This window comes from Neovison vison, chromosome 5, assembly GCF_020171115.1.
Source record: "Neovison vison isolate M4711 chromosome 5, ASM_NN_V1, whole genome shotgun sequence".
In the NCBI taxonomy this organism is placed as follows: domain Eukaryota; kingdom Metazoa; phylum Chordata; class Mammalia; order Carnivora; family Mustelidae; genus Neogale; species Neogale vison.
The window spans coordinates 68,419,311-68,442,247 of NC_058095.1; the positions used below are offsets into that span (position 1 = coordinate 68,419,311).

The window sequence follows — 22,937 nt, forward strand, 5'->3', positions numbered from 1 at the left end:
CTTAAAAAACCCAATGTGATATATAAATGAGAGAAAAAGCATCAGAATAAGCTCAGTTGGGGCCCTGCCTGAGCTTCACCACAGCCCACTCTCTGGCCTTACCAACTCATCTAACTCCTCTGGATCTATTTCCATCTGTAACATGGAGACTATTAGCTTTCCTCCTTTCTTGGAAACGTTAGTAGCCTGGAATGATGTCATAAATCTAATATTTCTTTAATAGAATCCAAAATACTAGGCAGATGAGAGAAACCCTTAAACTGAGGTTGCTTGTCTGCCTCTGGCTTCTTGTGCAATCCCTGAGAGAGTTAATTTTTAGGGCCCCTAGGAGCTTGTTAGCAGCCAAACAGAGCACCAGGATAGACTCTCTGGGCTCCTGCCTCACACCTTTTATAAGCCTTTGGAGACAGGCCACCTAGGGTCAGCTTAGCACTCACCCCATCTCTACAAGCCCCCAGCCAGGAGTAGCACCCAGAGTACTCACAGAAATGTAAGCCCCACCATGATACTTTCCACTGCTCCAGCGCTCCCAGTTTCCTTCCTTCTTGAGTAAGGGGGGGGGGATGGACATCATTTATGATCTTCATATGGCTTTTTCCTTGTTGATAGAACAAAGAACTGAGGGATGCTTGGATTCAGGAAAGGTAGGGAAATATCATGGCGAGGTTTTCCACTCTGAGTGACTGAAAGATGGAAGGTCAGAGCTTGCAAATAGAGGTACATCAGAGGGAAATGACTGGGGTAAAGAGTAGGGGAAAGAAGATTCTGGAAAAGCCAAGAAGGATATTTAGGTTGGTCAGGGCAGAGTAACCTGTATTTATAGAATCTCACACCTTTAAGTAAAAATAGAGATAAGGCAGTATCCCCTTTCATACTACAGAAGGAAAAAAGGATGGATGGATGGGTGGATGGATGGATGGATGGACAGACAGATGGCTAATGGCAAGGGCCTTGGGAAGCAACAGGGGCTGGCAGAAAAAGAACAAGTTCTTCATTCAGAAAAAAACTCTTGTATATGTGATCTTTGATGAGTTAAATTTTTTGAGCCTCACCTTTCTCAATTGTAAAATGATTACCTTTCTTCAAGACTAACTGTAAAGTTTAAATATAACATATAAGGTACTGACGTATAACAGAGTATACATTTATGGAAACATTAGCTTTTTGTTTTATTTTTCTTTTCATTCCTTCTTTTCTCCCTCCATCCCTCCCTTCCTTTTTCCCCCATTTTTCCTTTCTCAAAGTCCCAATGCTAGTAGAAACTTGTTTATAACACACATAACATAAGCACCTGAACTCCAACTCCACAGCTCTTTCAGTTGTGTTGAGTTGTCATTCTTGTAAACCAGAAAAATTGGAGGGGGAGGAGATAAGGAAGAAGAAGGGGAGAAGAGGGGGAGAGAGAAAGGGAGAGTGGGAGTTTGTGCATGGCTTCGTGGAGAGAAAGAACTACATAGAGCATATTGGAAGAGAGAACTTGAGGGGAACTGACCCTTGTATGAACAGGCAGGGTGGGAGATGATTGAGGAAGTGAGGAGTGGACAAATGCATCCAGGATGAAAAGGCATTGCTGCTGCTGAGAGCAAGAATAACTCTTGCCCCTGTGCTATGTGGTTCGATGCTATGATTTCAAACCCACACTGGGCTTAATATTAAGCTAAGAAAATCCATCTGTGAGGACATTTCCTATGGTGACACTAGGAATCCCTGCAAATATCCTCTCTCTTCTCACCAAATAACCTGCATCCACAAATTTTCTCTCCTGGCAGTGGCAGGTGTTGGGATATTCCTTTTTCCCCCTCTTTGTCTTTTAGTTTCAAAGGTAGAATTTAGTGATTCATCAGTTGCATATAGCACTCAGTGTTCATTACATCAAGTGCTCTCTTTAATGCCCATCACCCAGTCGTCCCATCTCCCCACCCATCTCCCCACCAACAATCCTCAGTTTGTTTCCTAGAGTTCAGCGTCTCCAGCATTCTGGAAGGGCATAATCAGGAGACATGTATCTCCTGATTAGGGCAAAGGGGGCCTTGTCACTCTGCACTGTGTCTGAGTCTAGCTCTTGGTAGAGTTAAAGTTTGCCCAAGACTGAAGTTGTGATAGAAAAGTGTACCCAAGTGTATAGTGTCTGAGACGTTTGTGGCTGACTTCCTACTGTGAGGATCAGTGGTGGTTGCAGGTGGGAGGTAGATTCTGGAAATTAAGACAAAACCTGTGAGAGCCTAGCAGTCCTCTTTCTCCAAAAGAGAGTCAGTATCGGTCCAACAGAGTTTGAGCCCAAAAGATTGCCAACAGTATTCACAGGAAAGGACAGAATGGAGGTGCCAGGGGTAGTGTAGAGTCTCCTGTGGTAGCCTATTAGCATAATCTACATTCTTTTTCTTGTGCTGTTGATTCTAAATAGCCCTCCAGTGTGACTTCGGGCAAGCTATACCTCATAATGGTTCAGCTCCCCACCCCTTTCTCCATTTGCAAGTGCCAGAATGATCCAGGTTATTAATTGTCTCATCAGAGGAGGTGAAGATAAATTAAAAACTAGGGTGGATAAGGAGGACTTCCTTGAGATGATGGGGCAATGCCCCAGGACTGAGCCTCGAAGGATGAAGTTTTGACGTGTGGAATGGAAGAGTGTTCTAATTAGAAAGGAGCACTAGCACAGTCATGGACAAAGGGTGGCCCAGCAGAGCAAGAGTCCAGCAGAAGGGGCCCCAAAGTTACCTTTCCACAGCTATGATGCAGTCACATTGAAGAACTTTTGACATCATGGGTTCATTCCTCAGTTGTCTGGGCACTTGTTGGGAAAACCAACCTGCTACCATGTGCAATTGAGTGGAAACTAGCTATATGTTCCCTGGGATTTCAATGCCCCTCTTTTCCCTTGGAAAAGCTCCTGATCACTGACCCCAACCCCTAAAAATCATCAGTCTTCTCCATATCACTTAATAACAACTTCAGTTGCTCAGGCAAAGAATCTTGGAATCATCCCTGTACCTTCTCTTTCTCTCATACTTCATGCCCAATCTATTAGTTCTACCACCAAAATATATGCAGAATCTTACTTCATTTAACAAGTAGACAATTATTGAATAGAAGAGTGGATGGATGGATGGATGGATGGATGGATGGTATCCTGACCTCTTTGAATAGCTGTGGTGATGACAAGACCTGAAGACTTAGAAATATCATTCTTTCCTTTCTTTGTCACACAAAATGTCATTTATAAGACATCAGTAACCACATGTTCAAGTTCTGTAAGAGACTGTACAAAGTTAAATTGTGGATTTGGGGAGTCAGACAGTCTTGGGTTTGAAGACTGGGCTACTTATTTAACCTTTTAAAAACCTCAGTGTCCTGATAATATAGATATAATAGCAGCTACCCCATAGAGCCCTGTGAAAATTAAATAAAATAATGTTATTTTATTTATTTATTTATAATATTAAATAAAATTAAATATGAAGTTCTTAGCACAATACTCATAGTTTACACTTTAAAAACGCTATCTGTGCTCTCTTAAATTGCTTTCATGACTTCCATATTTAGCCTCTGAGTATTTCTGTACTTTGGTCTGCTCCTTGATCCTTTCCTTCTCACTCTCTCTTGCATCTCTTTTTTTTTAATTTCATCCTCATACTGTTCTTTATGCTGTTGCTACTCTTGTATAATGTCCTTTATAGAACATCATACATTCATCTATTCATTGAGCTAGTCAAAACTACCGTTCAGTCACTCTATACCAACACAACCTCAATAGCTATTAAAAATGTTGTGAGGTAGCCAGTGTCCTACACCACAGAGTAGTTTCTTCTGCCCTAGTCCCTTCCCTGGCATCCTCTGGACTTGAGCCTGAAAAAGCAATTAAAGGGTTCATGTCTGGCATCATGGTGCTTCCAGGAGACCACTCAAGCTCTAGGCTGGTAGGTGCTCACGCCACAATCCCCAACATACAGTAGTCTCAGATTAGGTGCCTACTATGTGTCTCTCTCCCCCTGTGGCAGGTTCAGGTCTTCTCCCACTGCAGAGCTCAGAAGCAGCCTATGGAGCCAGGTGCTTGGGGGAACAGGACAACTGTCACTGAGTTCATCCTCCTTGGCCTGACAGAAAACACAAGACTGCAACCCATCCTTTTTGTCATCTTCCTCTTTGCCTATGTAATCACTGTTGGAGGCAACCTCAGTATCCTGGCTGCCATCTTTGTGGAGCCCAAACTCCACACGCCCATGTACTACTTCCTGGGGAATCTGTCTCTGCTAGATATCGGATGCATCACTGTCACTGTCCCTCCGATGCTGGCATGTCTCCTGGACCACCAGTGCAGAGTCCCCTATGCTGCCTGCATTTCACATCTCTTCTTTTTCCATCTCCTGGCTGGTGTGGACTGTCATCTCCTGACAGCCATGGCCTATGACCGCTACCTGGCCATCTGTCAACCCCTCAACTACAGCACCTGCATGAGCCGTGAAGTCCAAGGAACGCTGGTGGGCATTTGCTGCACCATTTCCTTTATCAATGCTCTGACTCACACCGTGGCTATATCTGTGCTTGAATTCTGTGGCCCTAATGTGGTCAATCACTTCTACTGCGACCTCCCACCCCTTTTCCAGCTCTCCTGCTCCAGCACCCATGTCAATGGGCAGCTGCTTTTCGTGGGGGCCACTTTCATGGGGGTGTTCCCCATGATCCTCATTTCAGTGTCCTATGCCCATGTCACCGCTGCAGTGCTACGAATCCGTTCAGTGGAGGGGAGGAAGAAGGCCTTCTCCACATGTGGTTCCCACCTCACATAGTCTGTATCTTCTATGGAACTAGCTTCTTCAGTTATATGCGTCTGGGCTCGGTGTCAGCATCAGATAAGGACAAGGGGATTGGGATCCTCAACACTATCCTTAGCCCCATGCTGAACCCGGTCATCTATAGCCTCCGGAACCCGGATGTGCAGGGTGCCCTGAAAAGGGTGTTGACGGGGAAGCGACCACCTGAATGAGAAAGCGGGACACCAGCATGCCCCTAAGCACCCACTGACTTTCTTATGCTGAAGGTGTGGATGTGGCAGTGGGGATCTTCAGGGGTGGCTGGAAGGATAGGAAGAAAGTAGATAGAATGGACCAGAGTAGAATATAGTTTGCCTTGGACTGGGGAGAAAAGCTAAAGCTGGTGGAAGATGGATCAAAGGGAGGTGGGAGAAAAGCATAATGCATATCAGGAAATGGGACGGAAATTGGCTATTTTAAAAAATTTAATGAGTATTTAATTGAAAAAGGTTTAAAATGCTAATAAAAGCAAAATGTTTGCATCCTCCACCCGCCTTTTAAGATAAAATATATTTGTACTGGAGAATGGGGTATGGTTTTTAAAAGATTCTACTTCAGGAAATAAACCCAGGACTGTGAAACTAAATTGAGGTTTGACATAGCCTAGGAATAAAGTGTTAGGACCCACCAGCATCTTCTTCAGAGCAACATTATCAAATACTTGTTTCCAAAGCCAGGGTCTCCATCCTGAGTAACCATTAGGGGGAACACCACATTTTCATGTCTGTGTGTGAGCTAGCTGACTCACGACTCCTCTGCCAAAAACTGAGGATGGATATCACATATTTCAGAAGAAGGACCCAGAATAGCAAGGTTTTTTTAAATTGGCAAAATAAGATTTTGCCAATTTTTTTAAATTGACAATATACAATACACAAAATACAGCCAGTATATATATTGATATATAATGGGCATTCTGTTTAATATGTGTACATACTTAGCAAAGGTGAGGAGGGAAAGGAAAATAGAGGGAGATAGTGTTTGCAGTTTACGAGTGAATGAGTATTAGAAACCAGGGTTTTACCAAAAGAGCAAAGCTAAGGCAATCCAGAGAAGAACAGGGAATAGAATAATAGCCCATTTCATGTCCTTTCACGACTATCTCTAGAATTTTTTCTGTTAACCATTTCAGACACTTCCTGGCCTAGAAGTTGAAAGTCTCAGAAGAGTAACCTTACTTGGCATGGTTATTAATTGCTTGAGGAGGGTAGCATGGAACCCTGAAGAATATTTCCCAAATCAAATGGATCAACAGTCATTATCCAAGTCACCTACTAGGTCCTGCTAAACAGTCCCTAACACTCTCTCCTGCTAAACAGTCCCTAACACTCTCTTCTACCCACACCTTTGTCCTTCTGCAGACAACTGCTTCCTAATTCAGGCCTGTCCCATCCAGTCCCAATGGGACTCCCGCAGTGACCTCTGAGTCTGTACTCTCCTCCCCACAAGCTGCTCCCCACACCTGCCTGATTAACCCCTGGAGATATATCTGTCCCATATCAATCCACCTTGAAAAGCCACTGATTTCACTGATTTCTGACCATGATATCACATCCAGACCTCTGTGATGTGCATGGCCCTCCCTCCGTCATCTCTTCCTGCTTCTCCACTCAGTCTTGAACTCTTAGCCACAACCTCTCACTCAGGGAGGGCTTCTCCTTGCTAGGTGACTCCTCTGACAGACTGTGTCCTGAGCAGCAAGACACCATCATCAACTTTTCTGGATTCCCTGCAGCCTCTTTTGCTCTCTGCACTACATCATAAGCTCCTGAAAGACAGGAACCATTTTTAATATCATATTGTGTTCTCCAAATACCTAGCATAGTCCTGAGTACAGAAAACAATTTTGCAGACTGATTCATTAGTAATAGGAAGCATGACCTATGGAAAGAAATTTGTTTTCTCATGGGAGACCAGTGTAACTGCTAGATGTTTTCAAAATGCTAAAGGTACAGCCATTTTGAAAAACTGTAGATTTTCTCAAAGAGTTAAAAACAGAGCTACCCTATGACTCAGCAATGGCACTACTGGGTATTTATCTCAAAGATACAGATGTGGTGAGAAGAAGGGCCATATACACCCCAATGTTCCTAGCAGCAAAGTTCACAATAGCCAAACTGTGGAAGGAGCCAAGATGCCCATCAACAGGCAAATGGATGAAGAAGATGTGGTTCATATACACCATGGACTATTATTCTGCCATCAGAAAGGATGAATACCCACCATTTGCATTGATATGGATGGAACTGAAGGAGATTATGCTGAGTGAAATAAGTCAAGCAGAGAAAGACAATTATCATATGGTTTCACTTATTTGTGGAACATAAGGAATAGCATGAAGGACATTAGGAGAAGGAAGGAAAAAAGGAAGAAGGGTAGTCAGAGGGGGAGATGAAGCATGAGAGACTATGGACTCCGGGAAACAAACAGGGTTTTAGAGGGGAGTGGGGTGGAGGGATGGCTCAGCCCAGGAATGGGGATTAAAGAGGGCCCAGATTGCATGGAGTACTGCGCATTATACGCAAACAAGGAATCGTGGAACACTGCATCAAAAACTAGTGATGTACTATATGGTAACTAATGTAACATAATAAAAAAATTATTTTTAAAAAAGTGCCAAAGGAGGTTGGTAACCTGCATGGTGTCCTGGTGGTGACAGTGCAGTTCCAGGCTCAGAACCCCTCTGCATCTTGTGGCTGCAGAGCCAGGGCCAAAAGAAGGACGCCAGAGGCCCCATAGCAGCTCAGACAAGGTGGCCCAATGCCTACCCACCAGGTGCATTCAGGGTCAGCAGGCCTTCAGGCACGAGATGTGTACTCTGCATCTTCCATTCCACAAACCGAATCCGCAGTGCTCTTTGCGAACAAGGGCAAGGTGCTTCCTCAATTTTGGATGCCAGACGAATACAAGCCACAGCAACAATCTGAAAGAACCCCTTACTCAATAAAAAGTTGTTAGATTATAGCACTATCCAATGCAGTTAGGAAAAAAGGGCCCCTCTCAAAGTTTAATGAACTTACTGTGATGAAGAAATTGCAGCACACAACTGGGACAACTTTTGGTGAAATGAAAGTATGATTCACATTTCTAGCCCCCCCTCAAATACCCCAAAGGTCCAATATTAGGGGGAGACAAAGATATAAAAGGAAAAGGAAAAACAAACAAACAAACAAACAAACAAAAAAAAAACCTTTTGCTTGGTGAAATAAAGACAATCCTTGAGTTTGATGTAAAAGAGAGAAGCTTTCCTGACTGCTTATGAACCATATCATCTCTCCTCAGAACTAAGAGACACTGCCTGAAGCTAAGACAAAGAAGAGTCTCCTTCCTGCAGAGAATTAGAAAAAGAGCATTTGGGGCACCTGGGTGACTCAGTTGGTTAAGCAACTGCCTTCTGCACAGGTCATGATCCTGGAGTCCCAGGACTGAGCCCCGCATTGGGCTCCCTGCTTCTTCCTCTGACTTCTCCCAACTCATTCTCTCTCTCTCTCTCTCTCTCAAATAAATAAATAAAATCTTAAATAGAAAAAAAGAAAGCATTTAGTTGCCCAAGCTGACCATCAAGCCAGGCATGAAATCTGATAAAACCCAGAAACCAGGATCTATTTAACATCAAGCACATTACAGAGGAGGGGTTCTAATGAATAAGTAATCGTATGTTATGACAAAGTGTTTGTCTTTCTTTAATTCATGTTCTGAAGTGAATAGTTTGTTTTAGGACTACCTTTAGGTACTGTGAATATTGTTATTTACCCTAAGTCGTATCATGTCTCAGAAAGCTACTTCTCCCCCAGTGAAATCTAAAGTAAATTGCTTTTAACTCTGCTATGCAAATATGAGTTATTCATGTTTCATGTGAATAATTTGAATAGAAAGCATATTTTTGGTTAAGAAATGTGCATGCATTAACATGAGAAGATGTATCGCATCTATTGCTAAACTGAGAAAGTGATGATAATGTGATATGTGTATGTGCATGGGGCAAAAAAATCCCGGACAACAAATCTCAGGCTATAGATGGTGATTCCCTCTGTGGAAGAAGGTAGGACTGAGATCTATGGGAAGTGGAGAAGCATTTTGCTTTTATGCTATCTACTTTTATTTGAAGTTTTTTTAACTGGATTCTGTAATTTAAAAAAACAAACAAGGGATGCCTTGGTGACTCAGTCAGTTAAGTGTCTTCCTTCTGTTCAGGTCATGATCCCGGAGTCCTGGAATTGAATCCCGCATCGAGCTCCCTGATTGGCAGGAAGTCTGCTTCTCCCTCTCACTTGTGCTCTCTCTTTCTCTCTCTCTCTCTCAAATAAATAAGTAGAATCTTTAAGAAAATTAAAAACAAAAAAATATTTATTTAAATTTAATTAGCCAAGTTATAGTACATTATTAGTTTTTGATATAATGTTCAGTGATTCATTAGTTGAGTCTAACACCTAGTGCTCATCATAGCACATGCCCTCCTTAATGCCCATCCCCCCACCCTCCTCCCTTTTCCCAAACCTGTCTGTTTCCTTGGAGTCAAGAATCTTATATGGCTTGTTTCACTGTCTGATTTCTTCCCATTCAGTTTTCCCTCCTTTCCCCTATTGTGCTCTGTGCTGTTTCTTATATTCCATATATGAGTGAAACCATATGATAATTGTGCGTTGATCAGAGGAACACAATCAGAAAAAAAAAATTTAAGTACCAATGGTGACAATGTGGAGTTGGGAAGGCAAGATGAGCTGACATATTCCAGATGTCATCAGTTACTTTGTGAACTTTTTTTTTTAAGATTTTTTTTTAATTTATTTAAAAGACAGATCACAAGTAGGCAGAGGCAGGCAGAGAGAGAGAGGCAGAGGAGGCAGGCTCCCCACTGAGCAGAGAGCCCAAGTGAGGCTCGATACCAGGTCCCTGGGATCATAACCTGAGCCGAAGGCATAGGCTCTAACCATTGAGCTACCCAGGCGCCCCGCTTTGTGAACTTTTGAGGACATCCAGGATCAATGTATCAAGCATAACAGATGTCATTTTATACACACTGGGCATCTACATACAAGTACTTGGAAATGCTTTTCTACACACCCCGTGTTGCCTCCTTCCCCACATCTGTCCTACCATCCAGAGGCTTAATCATTTGTCCAGCACAGAGAGAGGTACTCTTAGGACTCAAGAGAATTACAACAGTAGTTAATTTTCTCTTATTATTCTATTAGCATATAACAGTATTTACAAAGCAATTTAAAATCTGTTCTCATTTGAATGCTGCAACTGCACAATTGAATGTCACCCACAACCAGGGCCAGGATTGCAGAGTAAGAAGACCTGTTCCTATTATCCTTACTTTGTAGATTTAAAACACACACACACACACACACACACAAAACCAGGTACAAACAGGCTAAGTGATTTCCCAGAGACCAGAGGTTTAAAAGGTAAGACAACCTCTGAGTGCTGACTCCTAGCCCAGCATCTTTGTCTCCCTCCCCAGCCGCTTCTAGTAAATCACCAAAGAACTCAAAACTAAACAGTGATACTGACTCTAGATGCAGTGAGTCTCAGAAATGGGAAAGGCAGTGTAGCTGAGTGGAGAGAGCCTTAGACAGGACATCTGGAGACCTGGGTTCTAAGTTCATTAGAAAGTTCTAATGAACTTTCTAAGCATCAGTTCCTTTTATCTGTAAAACTAGTCCCTTCCAAATATCTTGGGCTTTGTTCACTCACATACCGCATGATAAACACTCAGACCCACATAGGATGCAAAAGGCTGAGGGAAAATAAAGGACCATCGACAATTAAATGGACAGGGGATAAGGTTGAAAACAAGTGTACAAACCCAGGAACAATTAATTCATGCACAGTGGACCTGTGATGGGTAAAAGTCAGTTCTTGGTAGTCAACAACTGAAGAGAGGCTCAGATTGGAGATGGAGCAGTGGGCCAGGCAGAGAAGGCCTGACTGCAAGCAATCATTAAAACAGAAAGAGAGTTTGGGAAGGAATCTTGGGACATCAGTCAGAAACTATTTAACCTCATTTTCCGAGTTTATGTTTGCAGGACCTGGGGAGATAATGATATAAGGGCCTAAAAGACTTCAGACATTTATTTGGTACTGACAGGTAGTTGTCCAGGCCAAGATACAAGGAAAACAAATAAGCAAGCATCTTCTCTGTGCCAGGCAGGAACGTGAGAAGCCCGTGATCCTAGTAGAATTGAATCAGCCATGGTCAAGTGGAAAGAGCTGGACTGAGAAGTTGGGAGACCTGGCTTCCAGGTTAAGACTGCTACCAGCTGGTTGTGTAATGCTGGGCAGACCACTTCCTCTCTGCGGGCCCTAATTTTCTCATCAATGAAATGGGAATCCTGACATGCACTTCAAACAATTATTCTGAAGATTAAGTGAACTGAAATAGAGAATAACTGAGTTGACAAGTACAATGGGAAGGTGATGTTAAATTCCACTAGGTTTCCAGGAGAAGGCATTTGCCATATTTCTAGAGTTTGTGCCCTTCCTCTTCTATGGACCAGAGCAAGAATTTTCTCCCTAATACTCCAGCTTAGTACCAGCATAGCTGGTACTATGTCCATTTTACCGCACTGGCCCTCATCTCCCTCTAATGCGCTGATGAAGAACGCAGTCATGTAGAAGCTGTTGTCCTGTACCACCTCCCCCCACACCATGGAGACTGGGAGGGAGCATGATTGATCTCCTGGGCCCCCCAAACACCATAGTATCTTTTGCTCTGTTTATAAGGGTCAACTGATAAACTTTGCTAACTTCCCCAGCTCTACAGGACCTTGGGAGTCCCACCGATTTAGCATCTGCTCTAATAAAGTTTTCCACGGAGACATCCAGGATCAGGATTGGGGAATATAATCCTTCCGAGTTCCACAAACAGAAGCTTCTAATTAGCTCCCAAATGAGAGTTCGGGATAATGCAGCCTAGAGGCTAAGGGAAAGTGGGATTTGCTGATTGTCTTCTGCATCTTGGATAATAAGGCCAGAGGGGAGGGATGCTCAGAGAAGATTTTCTTTCTTTTTGGTCCTTAAGTCAGAAAGAAACTAGACCTTAGGGAGGAGAGTGGAGGAGGCCAATTAGGGAGGTTGCAATAGCACCATTAGCAAGGCTCATTTGCGAAGCTGTGAGTAGAGGGAAAATGTGTTTGAACTGAGAATGCCTGGCCATGAGTCTCGGTTTCTTGTAAACACTGGCCTCCCATTTCTTCACTTTCTATCTGATCTTCAGCATTTTGTCCTGCCACCTTCTTCCCACCTAGAACTCTCCTGTTCTCCCTCTCCTCCCATCACAGCCTAGTCGTCTTCAATCCCATATTAATAAGTGCATCTTCTTTGTAGTAAGGGTGCATTTTTTTTATAACTGCACCAGGATTTCCTTAATCAAACTCCTGTCTTGACCCTTTAGACTGCCTATGGTTTTTCACTCTTTTTTTTTAAGATTTTATTTATTTATTTGACAGAGAGAGATCACAAGCAGGCACAGAGGCAGACAGAGAGAGAGAGAGGAGGAAGCAGGCTCCCTGCCGAGCAGAGAGCCCGAAGCGGGACTCGATCCCAGGACCCTGAGATCATGACCTGAGCCGAAGGCAGCGGCTTAACCCACCGAGCCACCCAGGTGCCCCTGGTTTTTCACTCTTAAAGACAAAACTTTGATATGTCTTTGCACAGCTATTTCCTTGAATGGACGACATGCTTGTACTTCACTTCCAGGAATATTGACAAACTACCAATAGACGGATTGTACCAATTGACTTTTCTACCAATTCATGCAACCAGGTTACTTTCCTAGTCTTGACCAACCCTAGATATTACCATTCTTAAACATCTTTACAGTGTCGTGGGTGAATCAGTATTTTTCATTACTGTTTCAGTTTGTGTTTTTGTGTGAGAGAGGCTGAGCTTTCCTTCTTATATTAATGCAAATAGTAACTCTTTTTCATATAGGCTGCAAATATTTTCCTTATTTATATTTGTGTCTCATTAATGTTACTGGTGTTTTTGATATACAGATTTTTAAAATTTTCTGTAGTCAAGTATATATTTTACTTTATGACTTCTATCTTTGCTGTCACATTGGATATTATTTCCCCCGTTTCAAGTTTATGTAAATATTCATCTCTGTTTTCTGCTACTTATTTTATGATTTTATTTTTTTACTTAGAATTACTAGTTTATTATACTTATAGACATATATGATTCTTTTTTTTCCAATTTATTTATTTTCAGAAAAACAGTATTTATTATTTTTTCACCACACCCAGTGCTCCATGCAAGCCGTGCCCTCTATAATACCCACCACCTGGTACCCCAACCTCCCACCCCCCCGCCACTTCAAACCCCTCAGATTGTTTTTCAGAGTCCATAGTCTCCCATGGTTCACCTCCCCTTCCAATTTACCCAAAAGCACATACCCTCCCCAATGTCCATAACCCTACCCCCCTTCTCCCAACCCCCCTCCTCCCAGCAACCCACAGTTTGTTTCGTGAGATTAAGAGTCACTTATGGTTTGTCTCCCTCCATATCCCATCTTGTTTCATGGATTCTTCTCCTACCCACTTAAGCCCCCATGTTGCATCACCACTTCCTCATATCAGGGAGATCATAGGATAGTTGTCTTTCTCCGCTTGACTTATTTCGCTAAGCATGATACGTTCTAGTTCCATCCATGTTGTCGCAAATGGCAAGATTTCGTTTCTTTTGATGGTTCTTCATTAACAAATTTAACTCTTTATTAATGAAGGTCGAGAATCAGACACCACTTTTAAATTGCTGAAGGATACAGAAAATTGAACAAGTCACCAGTAAAATAATCACTGTTTACAAAGTGAACACTTCATTTACAAGACTGCAGCTCCAGAAATAGAACACTGGAGTGTACAAGAAAGTGTCACTTCCCCAAATTAATGATTGTGACTTCTAGTTTTGCCTGGTCTTTAGCTTTAAATATATCCACTCCCTCTTATTTCTTCAACATTATGCCTGTGAAATGTATCCATTTTGTTGCATGTAACAATGTTCCTTCATTAATATACTTACTATAGTATTTTTTATATTTCTAAATAAAGATAATGTAGCAATGCTCCTTCATTTAAAAAAATAGAGTTATCTGTTTTATTATTAGTTATATATTTTTTTATTTTAATTTTATTTTTTCAGTGTTCCAAGATTCATTGTTTATGCACCACACCCAGTGCTCCATGCAATATGTGCCCCCCTTAATACCCACCACCAGGCTCACCCAACCCCACCTGCCGCCCCTCCAAAATCCTGTTTGTTTCTCAGAGCCCACAGTTTCTCATGCTTCATCTCCCATTCCAGTTTCCCCTAATTCACTTTTCCTTTTTTATATTTTATGTTTTACATTTTTACATCTCGAATTCATTTTCATACATGATGTGACATAGTAATACAGCTTTATTTTTTAATTCTATAGCTTAGGTCCCAAGGCTGTTCCCAATAATTTGAAGTACCTCCTTTTGTCAAAACATTAAATGATCTCCTACACTTGTGTCTGCTTCTGGACATTCTATTCTGTTACATCATTCTGTTAGTGCCACAACCACTGTAGCTTTAGAATACATAGTCATTCACATATTGTTTTAGAAATCACATATTCAGGTCGCATTCTCATTGATCTCGTTTCTCCCATGTGGACTTGATTGGTCTCATATGTTTAACTATAGAATCATATTTCTGATTGGAATCTTCTACCTTTGGAATTATAATTAGAATGTGTAAAATTTACAGATGATTTTGGGGGAACTGACAACTTTACAATATTATGTCTTTCCAGGTAGGGACATGATATGGTCTATTGATTTATTCAAGTATTATTTCTATTTTTAAAAAGATTTTATTTATTTATTTGACACAGAGACAGAGACATTGAGAGAAGGAATACAAACAGGGAAGAGGGGTAGGAAGAAGCAGGCTTCCTGCTGAGCAGGGAGCCGGATGCGGAGGTAGATCCCAGGACCCTGGGATCATGACCCAAGTCGAAAGCAGTTGCTTAAAGACTGAGCTATCCAGGTGCCCCTCAAGTTTTACTTCTAAAGAAGAGTTTTGAAGGCTTTTAAAAATAAGAATTTCCATCTTTCTATCAAGTTTTTTCCTAAATATATAATACTTGGGTTGCCTGGGTAGCTCAGTCATTAAGCATCTGCCTGCATCTCAGGTCATGTTCCCAAGGTCCTGGGATGGAGCTCCACATTGGGCTCCCTATTTGGTGGGAAGCCTGCTTCTCCCTCTCCCACTCCCCTTGCTTATGTTCCCTTTCTTGCTGTGTCTCTCTCTGTCAAATAAAATCTTTTTAAAAATGATAGTTTTTGTTACTATTATGAAGCAAATATTTTAATATTTTATATTTATATTTTAACATAAATTATGAATATTGTAGGAATATTCATATTAAAATATTTTAGTATTTTAAGAATTTAATACATATTGTTAAACTACCAACAGTCTCTACTTAGAAATGATCCCTGTCCATTTCATCATACTATTGTAAATACTGATTTTTTTTATCATTTCCAATTTGAGAGACAAAAATTTACTATAATATTATTTTGCTTTTTCTGCTTACTAGAAAGCAGAGTATTTTCCTCAGGTAACCATGTTTGCATTTTTCTCTCTTGTAAATGGCTTTTTATGTCCTTGGGCTGTTTATCTAAAGAGACCTCAGTGTTTTCACTTCAGTTTTTCATTTTTTTTTTAGTCTGTTTTGTGTACGTTTCTAGTAAATCTTTAAAGGATAAATATATTAACATTTTCACACTTCCTTCAATTATTTCTCCAAGTTTGTTGTTTGTCTTTTAATTTGGGTAACTTTTTACATAAGTTTTTAAAAATGTGCATATAGTCAAATCTTTTGATGTTATCCTTTGAGCCTTCTTCCATTCTGTGTGTTCCTAGAATGTCTGCCATCCCGTGTACTTTTTCAATTTTGAATTTTGTATTTAACGCTTAAACCCATCCTGCATTTGCTTTGCCACATCAAATAGCATATGCATCCAAGGTATCTTCATCTTTCATATGAACAATCAACACTATTTATTGAATATTCTATTCCCCACCCAAGCTATTTGTATGCTTACTTTATGTACATATTAAATTATTATAAAGCTAAAAAAAATTTTGTGGCATATGTCTTCCATTCTACAATTGTCTACTTCTAAATAAAGATCACTGTACTTTTTTCATTCTCAAGACAATTCTTTTTAAATTATTTATTTATTTAGTTATTTTTAGGGAGAGAGTGGAGTGAGGGGAGGGACAGAGGGAGAGGGAAAGAGAGAAAAATCCCAAGCAGGTTCCCCACTGAGCACAGAGCCTGATGCGGGGCTCAACCTCAGAACCCTTCAGCTCAACCAGAGCTGAAACCAAGACTCGGGACACTCAACTGACTGAGTCACCCAGGCTCCCCTCATGCTCAAGACAATTTTTATGACTAACTCATAAAAACCTAAAAAGAAATCCGAAAAAGAACCTAAAAAGAAATTTTTACAGTAGAAATGGCATTTCTTTAATGTATACACATTTCAGGGTTTTTTCTGCATTCATTGTTTTTGTTAATAATTTGGAGGCTTAAAAAAATGATTCTTGATTTGAATGTCATGATATCTATTAAAATGTTCTTTTATATCTTCTTTCAGTATTTTTTAAAAGATTTTGTTTGTTTTTTGAGATACAAAGTGAGTGGGGGAGAGCACAAGTAGGGGGAGAGGTAGAGGGAAAGAGAGAAGTAAGCTTCCCACTGAAGAGGGAACCTGATTCGGGGTTCTGATCCCAGGACCCCAAGATCTGACCTGAACTGAAGGCAGACACTTAACTGACTGGAAGTCATCCAGGCACCCCAGTATATTTCTATTATTGTTAATAACAAACCTATTTATTTCCATTTATTTAGCAACTGGCCAGGGACTAAGCTTTACATACACCATCTCATTTAATCCTTACAATAAATTCCTTTGAGACGAATGTTAGAATTTTCATTTTACACATGAAGACAGCCCGAGCAGGAAAATTCTGACAGAAAATACTCTGCAACATTTTCATTTTTGTCTTTTTTTTTAAGATTTTAGTTATTTATTTGACAGATCACAAGTAGGCAGAGAGGCAGGCAGAGAGAGAGAGGGGAGAAAGCAGGTTCCCTGCTGAGCAGAGAGCCTGATGCGGGGCTCAATCCCAGGACCCTGAGATCATGACCTGAGCTGAAGGCAGAGGTTTAACCCACTGAGCCCCCCAGGTGCCCAATGTCTTTTTTTTTCAGTTTGTTTAAGGGTACATCACCTGGCTTCTCTCAATCCCCAGTCCACCTTACTTAAGGCCTTTAACAGTATGCACACAACCTATCCTGCCACACCTAATAAAGTGGATCAGGGACCAGATGAGCCAAAGAAGCGCCAGTGTCGATGCACAACAAAGGATAAGACATTGCTGCAACGTTTCCACTCAGAGTTCCTCATGCAACTTCTTTTTTTTTTAATTAATATTTTATCTATTTATTTGAGATATTTGAGAGAGAGTGAGAGAGTGAGAGAACAATAGCCAGGAAGTAGGGAGAGAGACAGAAAGAGAAGCCAACTCCCCACCAAGCAAAGAGCCTGATGGGGAACTTGATCCCAGGACCCTGGGATCATGACCTGAGCCAAAGTCAGTTGCTTAACTGACTGAGCCATCCAGATGCCCCCTCATGCAAAGTCTTTCACAACTGACAAGAAGCAAGCCCACTGACTATCCTGCTGAAAAACATAAAACCCTCCAGTGTACTTCCAGTGGAAAATTTTAAAACTCTCCTTAGCAATGCTGACCTATCTTTGATTTATATTTTGTGAAGTGCATATGGAAATAAAGACGTGTAACCAGCTTTGACATCAGCCATGTATTGGTCATCTGAATAGAGTAGGTGAAGTGGGCTAAAATTCTAAACCAAATAAGTCACAGCATAGCAATTGTTAGGGAGAATAAATGACTTTTTTTCTTTTTTTTATTATCTTAATTTTAAACACTTCAGAAGGGATATGCAAGCCAGGAAAAGAATACTTTTTAAAGCAGGTTAAAATAACTTGTCTTATTTCATATGCTTCAGAGGGTTGGGTATCTGGGAGTCTGTTAACTGGGTGGTTCTGGCTCAGGGTCTTTCATGATATTGTAGTCAAACCCTGCTGGCAGGGCTATAGACTCTGAAGACTTGACTGGAACTGGAAGCTTCAATTCATCACCATGTGGTCCTCTCCATAAGAATGTTCTTACCATGGCTTCTGCCAGAGTGAATGGTGAGAGGAGGTTGGTGAGAGAGACCAGAGAGAGAACACTGAAGATGGAAACCAAAGAACTGAATCTTGGGAGGGAAGCCCATCACTTCTGTGATATTCTGTTTGTTAGAAGTGAGTCACCAAGTCCAGCCCACTTTCATGGGACAGAAATTAAGTTCTCCTTGGGGGAGGGGCATCAAAGAAATTGTGGACATATCCCAAAAGTATAATTTCCATACACACTTTGACAAAACTCTAAAATCATATTCATATAAATTTCCTCTATTTTTAAGGAATGTAACTAGCAGTGTTCAGCTATAAATAGTGGAAGAAGCATAAAATTTTAAAAAAGAATTTTATTATCTGACTTACAGCATCTTGAATGACCTTTATGTTTTCTTTATCTGTTTCTCCATTTTCTAATACTCTTATGATGATCATTGATCAACATAATAGAAAACAAATAAGCTTTAAAAAAGAGAGTATTTTATTTTATTGAGTCAAGTTATGTTCCGGCAAGTACTAAATCCATTAATGGTACCCAAGGGAGAGAGACATGCAATTTTTATTAATTAAGAATCCATTCCAGGGGCGCCTGGGTGACTCAGTCATTAAGTGTCTGCCTTTGGTCATGATCCCAGGGTCCTGGGATCGAGTCCCACATCAGGCTCCCTGGTCGATGGGAAGTCTGCTTCTCCCTCTCCCACCCACCCTGCTTGTGTTCCCTCTCTTGCTGTGTCTCTGTCTGTCATATAAACAAATAAAAAATCTTAAAAAAACAAAAGAATCTTTTCCATACTCTACAATAAATAAAATTTGAGGAATTGCATAAAAACATCAATTTGAAAATATATCCAAGTATTACACCATCTGGGAGCCCACACACCTGTTTAGCTGTGCTCACACCAGACATGTCTTCTTTACTCTTCCCCCTCCCAGACTAGACAGCATTCACTACAAGATCAAGAATTTGTGTATTATTTCTTGAAACCTCCCCAGAACCAGGCACATGGTAGTCGTTAGTAAATAGCCCCTGAATGAACAGATAGTGCTGCTCTCCTCATTCCTACCCTAACGCCTAACTCACCTCCTTCTCAGGAACAGTGGTTACTCCTCTCCTTTGATTGTGTTCTTGGGTTAAACTGCAAACTTGGGTTCTGGTATCTGTGTCTAACTTCATTCTTCTTTCTATCTCCAAATCCCAACTGGATAGTTTATTTCCAGAAGCAAAGCACACACTTCCTCATAGGAAAACCTAATGTAAAGACAGTAAGAATTTGACTTATTGACCAAAATAGGCTCAGTCTACCTTACCTAGTGATTCGCTTTGGAGATTGCTAAGGTTTCATATGCCTCTTCTTGCTTTCATTTACTTGTGGCCATCCGTGATGATGGATGTGACAAGACGACCAATTCTCAGTTACACACTAGGGTGTTTCAACTACCTGGCCAACTTGGAGGTGGAGCTGGCTCTGTGGGACAGAGTGAGAGGGAGGACTGTGGCTGCCTGAGGCCTCTGTCCTGCCCAGATGTCAACATGGTACTGACCTGCTTCTCTGTGGTTTTCCCTAACAGTTTCCAAAACAACCCAGTAAAAGGGACCCCAGAGATCAGTCATTTCTACCCTGCTGTGCCCATTTCCTGGTTGGGAACAAGAAGGACCTTACTTAAGAAGAATGCAGAAGCAGGAGCAGTAAAACCAAAGACATTTTTTAAAAGGATCAGAATTTTCAATATCTGGATAATGAAAGTGGCCTAGAGAGAGCAAAGAAAATGGAATGAGGTGAGGGTGGAATGGGGGGAGTAAAGGTGGTTTTTGTTGTTGTTGTTGTTGTATTTAAATTTCTTTATCTCAAGAAAATGTCCAGGTTCAAAATGTAGTGGATGAAAATACATCTACTCTAAGGCAATCATGAAATTTCAAGTCACTGGGATTTCAGAGAATAGTCCACACGCTTTCAAAGTGGAGGTGCGAGAGAAGGAAACTGTCAGTTCACACATGAAGAGTAAGGATTCAGATACACTTCCTTTTCTCATAATGGCAGATGAGGTAACTTGGACTAAGCCTCCCTATCCAGACAATTATAAAACCACAACAAAATATTTTAAAATATATTCATGAAGGTATCACAGAGCTAATTAAAAAGAAGAAGAAGAAGAAGAAGAAGAGGAAGAAGAAGAATTATTGCTAGGACAGAACCCAGAGGGAAGGGAAGTCCCACAGAAATGAACCCATTCAGGATTTTTCCCTGGAGCCCTTCACTGTTTTCAGAGTGAGCCAGCTAGAAATTCAGGATTTCCTGACTGGACTTCAAGAACTGAGATAAGGTGGAGCTGTGCTGTTGTCTCTGTATTTTTAGTTCACCCTTTGTTATTAAAATGCAATCTTTCTGCATCCCAACCCAAACAAAGGGGTTTCATTACAACCTGAACTCTAACCCTTTCTCTCTATGACCTTGAAGAGTGTCAAAAGCACTTAAAGACATATTTGGAAAGAAAAATTTTTCTAACTCAATGAACAAAACACCCACCTTAAGAAGTTTAAAACAGGGGTGCCTGGGTGGCTCAGTGGGTTAAGCTCAGGTTGATCTCAGGGTCGTGGGATTGAGCCCCACATCGGGCTCTCTGCTCAGTGGGGAACCTGCATCCCCCTCTCTCTCTACCTGTCTCTCTGCTTACTTGTAATCCCTCTCTGTCTCTCTGTCAAATAAATAAAATCTTTTTTAAAAAAAGTTCAAAACAAAAAAGTACTAGTTAAATTGAAAGAAGGAAGGAAGGAAATAATAAAGATGTGAGTTGAAATCAATAAAATAGAGAAAATATCATCACAGAGATGATCAACAAAGCCACCAGTTTGTTCTTTGAAAAGACTGACTAATAAAATTGATAAAGCCTGGCAAGACTTACCAAGAAAAAAACAAAGCGGGGGAGAGGCAAGATGTCAGAGAGGTAGCAGACTGAAACGACATCATATCCCAGGAGTTCAGCTTGATAGGTATCAAACCCTTCTGAACACCTACAGACTCAACAAGAGATAGAAGAGAAGAAGAGCAGCAATTCTAGAAACAGAAAATTGGCCACTTTCTAAAAGGTAGGATGTGCAGAGAAGTGAATCCCAAGCAATAGGAAGATAGACTGTGTGGGGACGGGCTGGCTCCTAGCAAGTGGTGGAGCAGTAGAACACAAAATCAGAACTTGAAGAAGTCTGCTCCACTGGGGGACATTGCTCCAGAGGCTAAGTGGGGGTGGAGCCCTCGTGAGGACAATGTGGTCTCAGGTCCCATGGGGGTCACAGAAAGATCAGGGGTGTCTGAGTGTGAGAGAGCTGCCATGTATTGGAGTGGGGAAGCCAGCTGCAAAGATGGACCTGGAGCCAAGGAGTGAGCTCACAGCTTGGGGTTACCTTAAGTCATGATCCAAGGCACAGCTGAACCACTGCTCTTCAAGCAGGGACCCCACAGTGGCAGATCCAGGGAACTCACCTTCCTCCTCCAGGAGGAGCAGCACAGCAGGAATCTGCTGGGTTTGGAGACTCCAAACAGGGCCGTGTGCCAAAGAAAGAAATGCTCAGTCACAGGCCAGGTGAACATGGATTGCAGCCAGAGACCAGGGAGATGGGAGTGATTGACTGTTTATCTCTGAGGGGACACTGAGGAGTGGGGCCCCAAGCTCTCAGCTCCTCTGGGCCAGAGATTGGGAGGCCGACATTTTCATTCTTGTCCTCCAAAGCGGTACAGAAAGCGTTCAGGGAACAAAAGCTACCGAGAGCTGAACCTGAGCAGATTACTTAGCCCCGTCCCTGGCAAAGGTGGTGCAATTCTGCCTTAGGGAAAAACATTTGAGAATCACTGCAATGGACCCCTCCTGATCAGCACAACATCCAGCCAGGACCAAGCCCACTAATCAAGGAGAACAGCGGTACTCGAGAGCCAGGGGAAAACAGCACGTAGAATTCATGGCTTTTTCCCCATGATCCTTCAGTCTTGTGAAGTTAAATTTCTTTTTTATTTTATTTTTTTCTTATTCTTTTTTTAACTTTTCCTCTTTCTTCTTTTTTTTTTAAAGATTATATTTATTTATCTGACAGAGAGAAATCATAAGTAGGCAGAGAGGCAGGCAGAGAGAGAGAGAGGGAAGCAGGCTCCCCGCTGAGCAGAGAGCCCGATGCGGGACTCGATCCCAGGACTCTGAGATCATGACCTGAGCCGAAGGCAGGGGCCCAACCCACTGAGCCACCCAGGCTTCTTCTTTTAATGTTTTTTAACTAGTTTATCTTAACAATACGTTTCTTAAAAAATATTCTTAAACCTTCATTGTTATAGTGATATTTTATCCTATCCTTTCATTGTATTTAACTTTATTTTTTGTATACATATGGGTTTTTTTTTCTAAGAAATTTTGGGATACAATTTCTTCTAATAGATCAAATATACCCTAATCTAGCACATGGCTTTGTTCTAGTCTCCAACCTGAGCACATTCCCTCCTTTTTTTTTTTCTTTTTCCAATCATCTTATCAATTCCTATCATACCACCTTATCAATTCCAATTAAAATTTCTAAAGAACTTTTAGAATTTTCTTTAAATTTTCATCTTTACAGCCATATTCCATCCCTTCATTATGTTTGCCCTTATTTGTGAGTGTGTGTGTGTGTGTGTGTGTGTGTGTGTGTGTATTTATTTATTTATTTTTCCCCCTTTCTTCTCCCCCTACTTTTGGATGTCTTCTGATCTGGTTAGTGTACATTTTGGGGGGGGGGGTCTTTGCCAACCTTTTAGTATTTTTATTCCCTCATTCATATATTCTTAGCTGGATGAAATGACAAGGTGAAAAACTCACCCCCCCCAAAAAAAGAAAAAAGAACAAGAGGCAGTAC

At 41.3% G+C, this 22,937-nt stretch overlaps 1 protein-coding gene across 1 annotated transcript; it reads left to right on the top strand.

The window, feature by feature from the left end:
* Positions 1-4,034: 4,034 nt before the first annotated feature.
* On the top strand, positions 4,035-4,984 carry LOC122906837 (olfactory receptor 139-like). The gene is given in 2 exon segments (XM_044249248.1): positions 4,035-4,782; positions 4,785-4,984. Coding segments are annotated over 2 exon segments (945 nt in total). The 5' UTR covers positions 4,035-4,037.
* Positions 4,985-22,937: the final 17,953 nt, after the last annotated feature.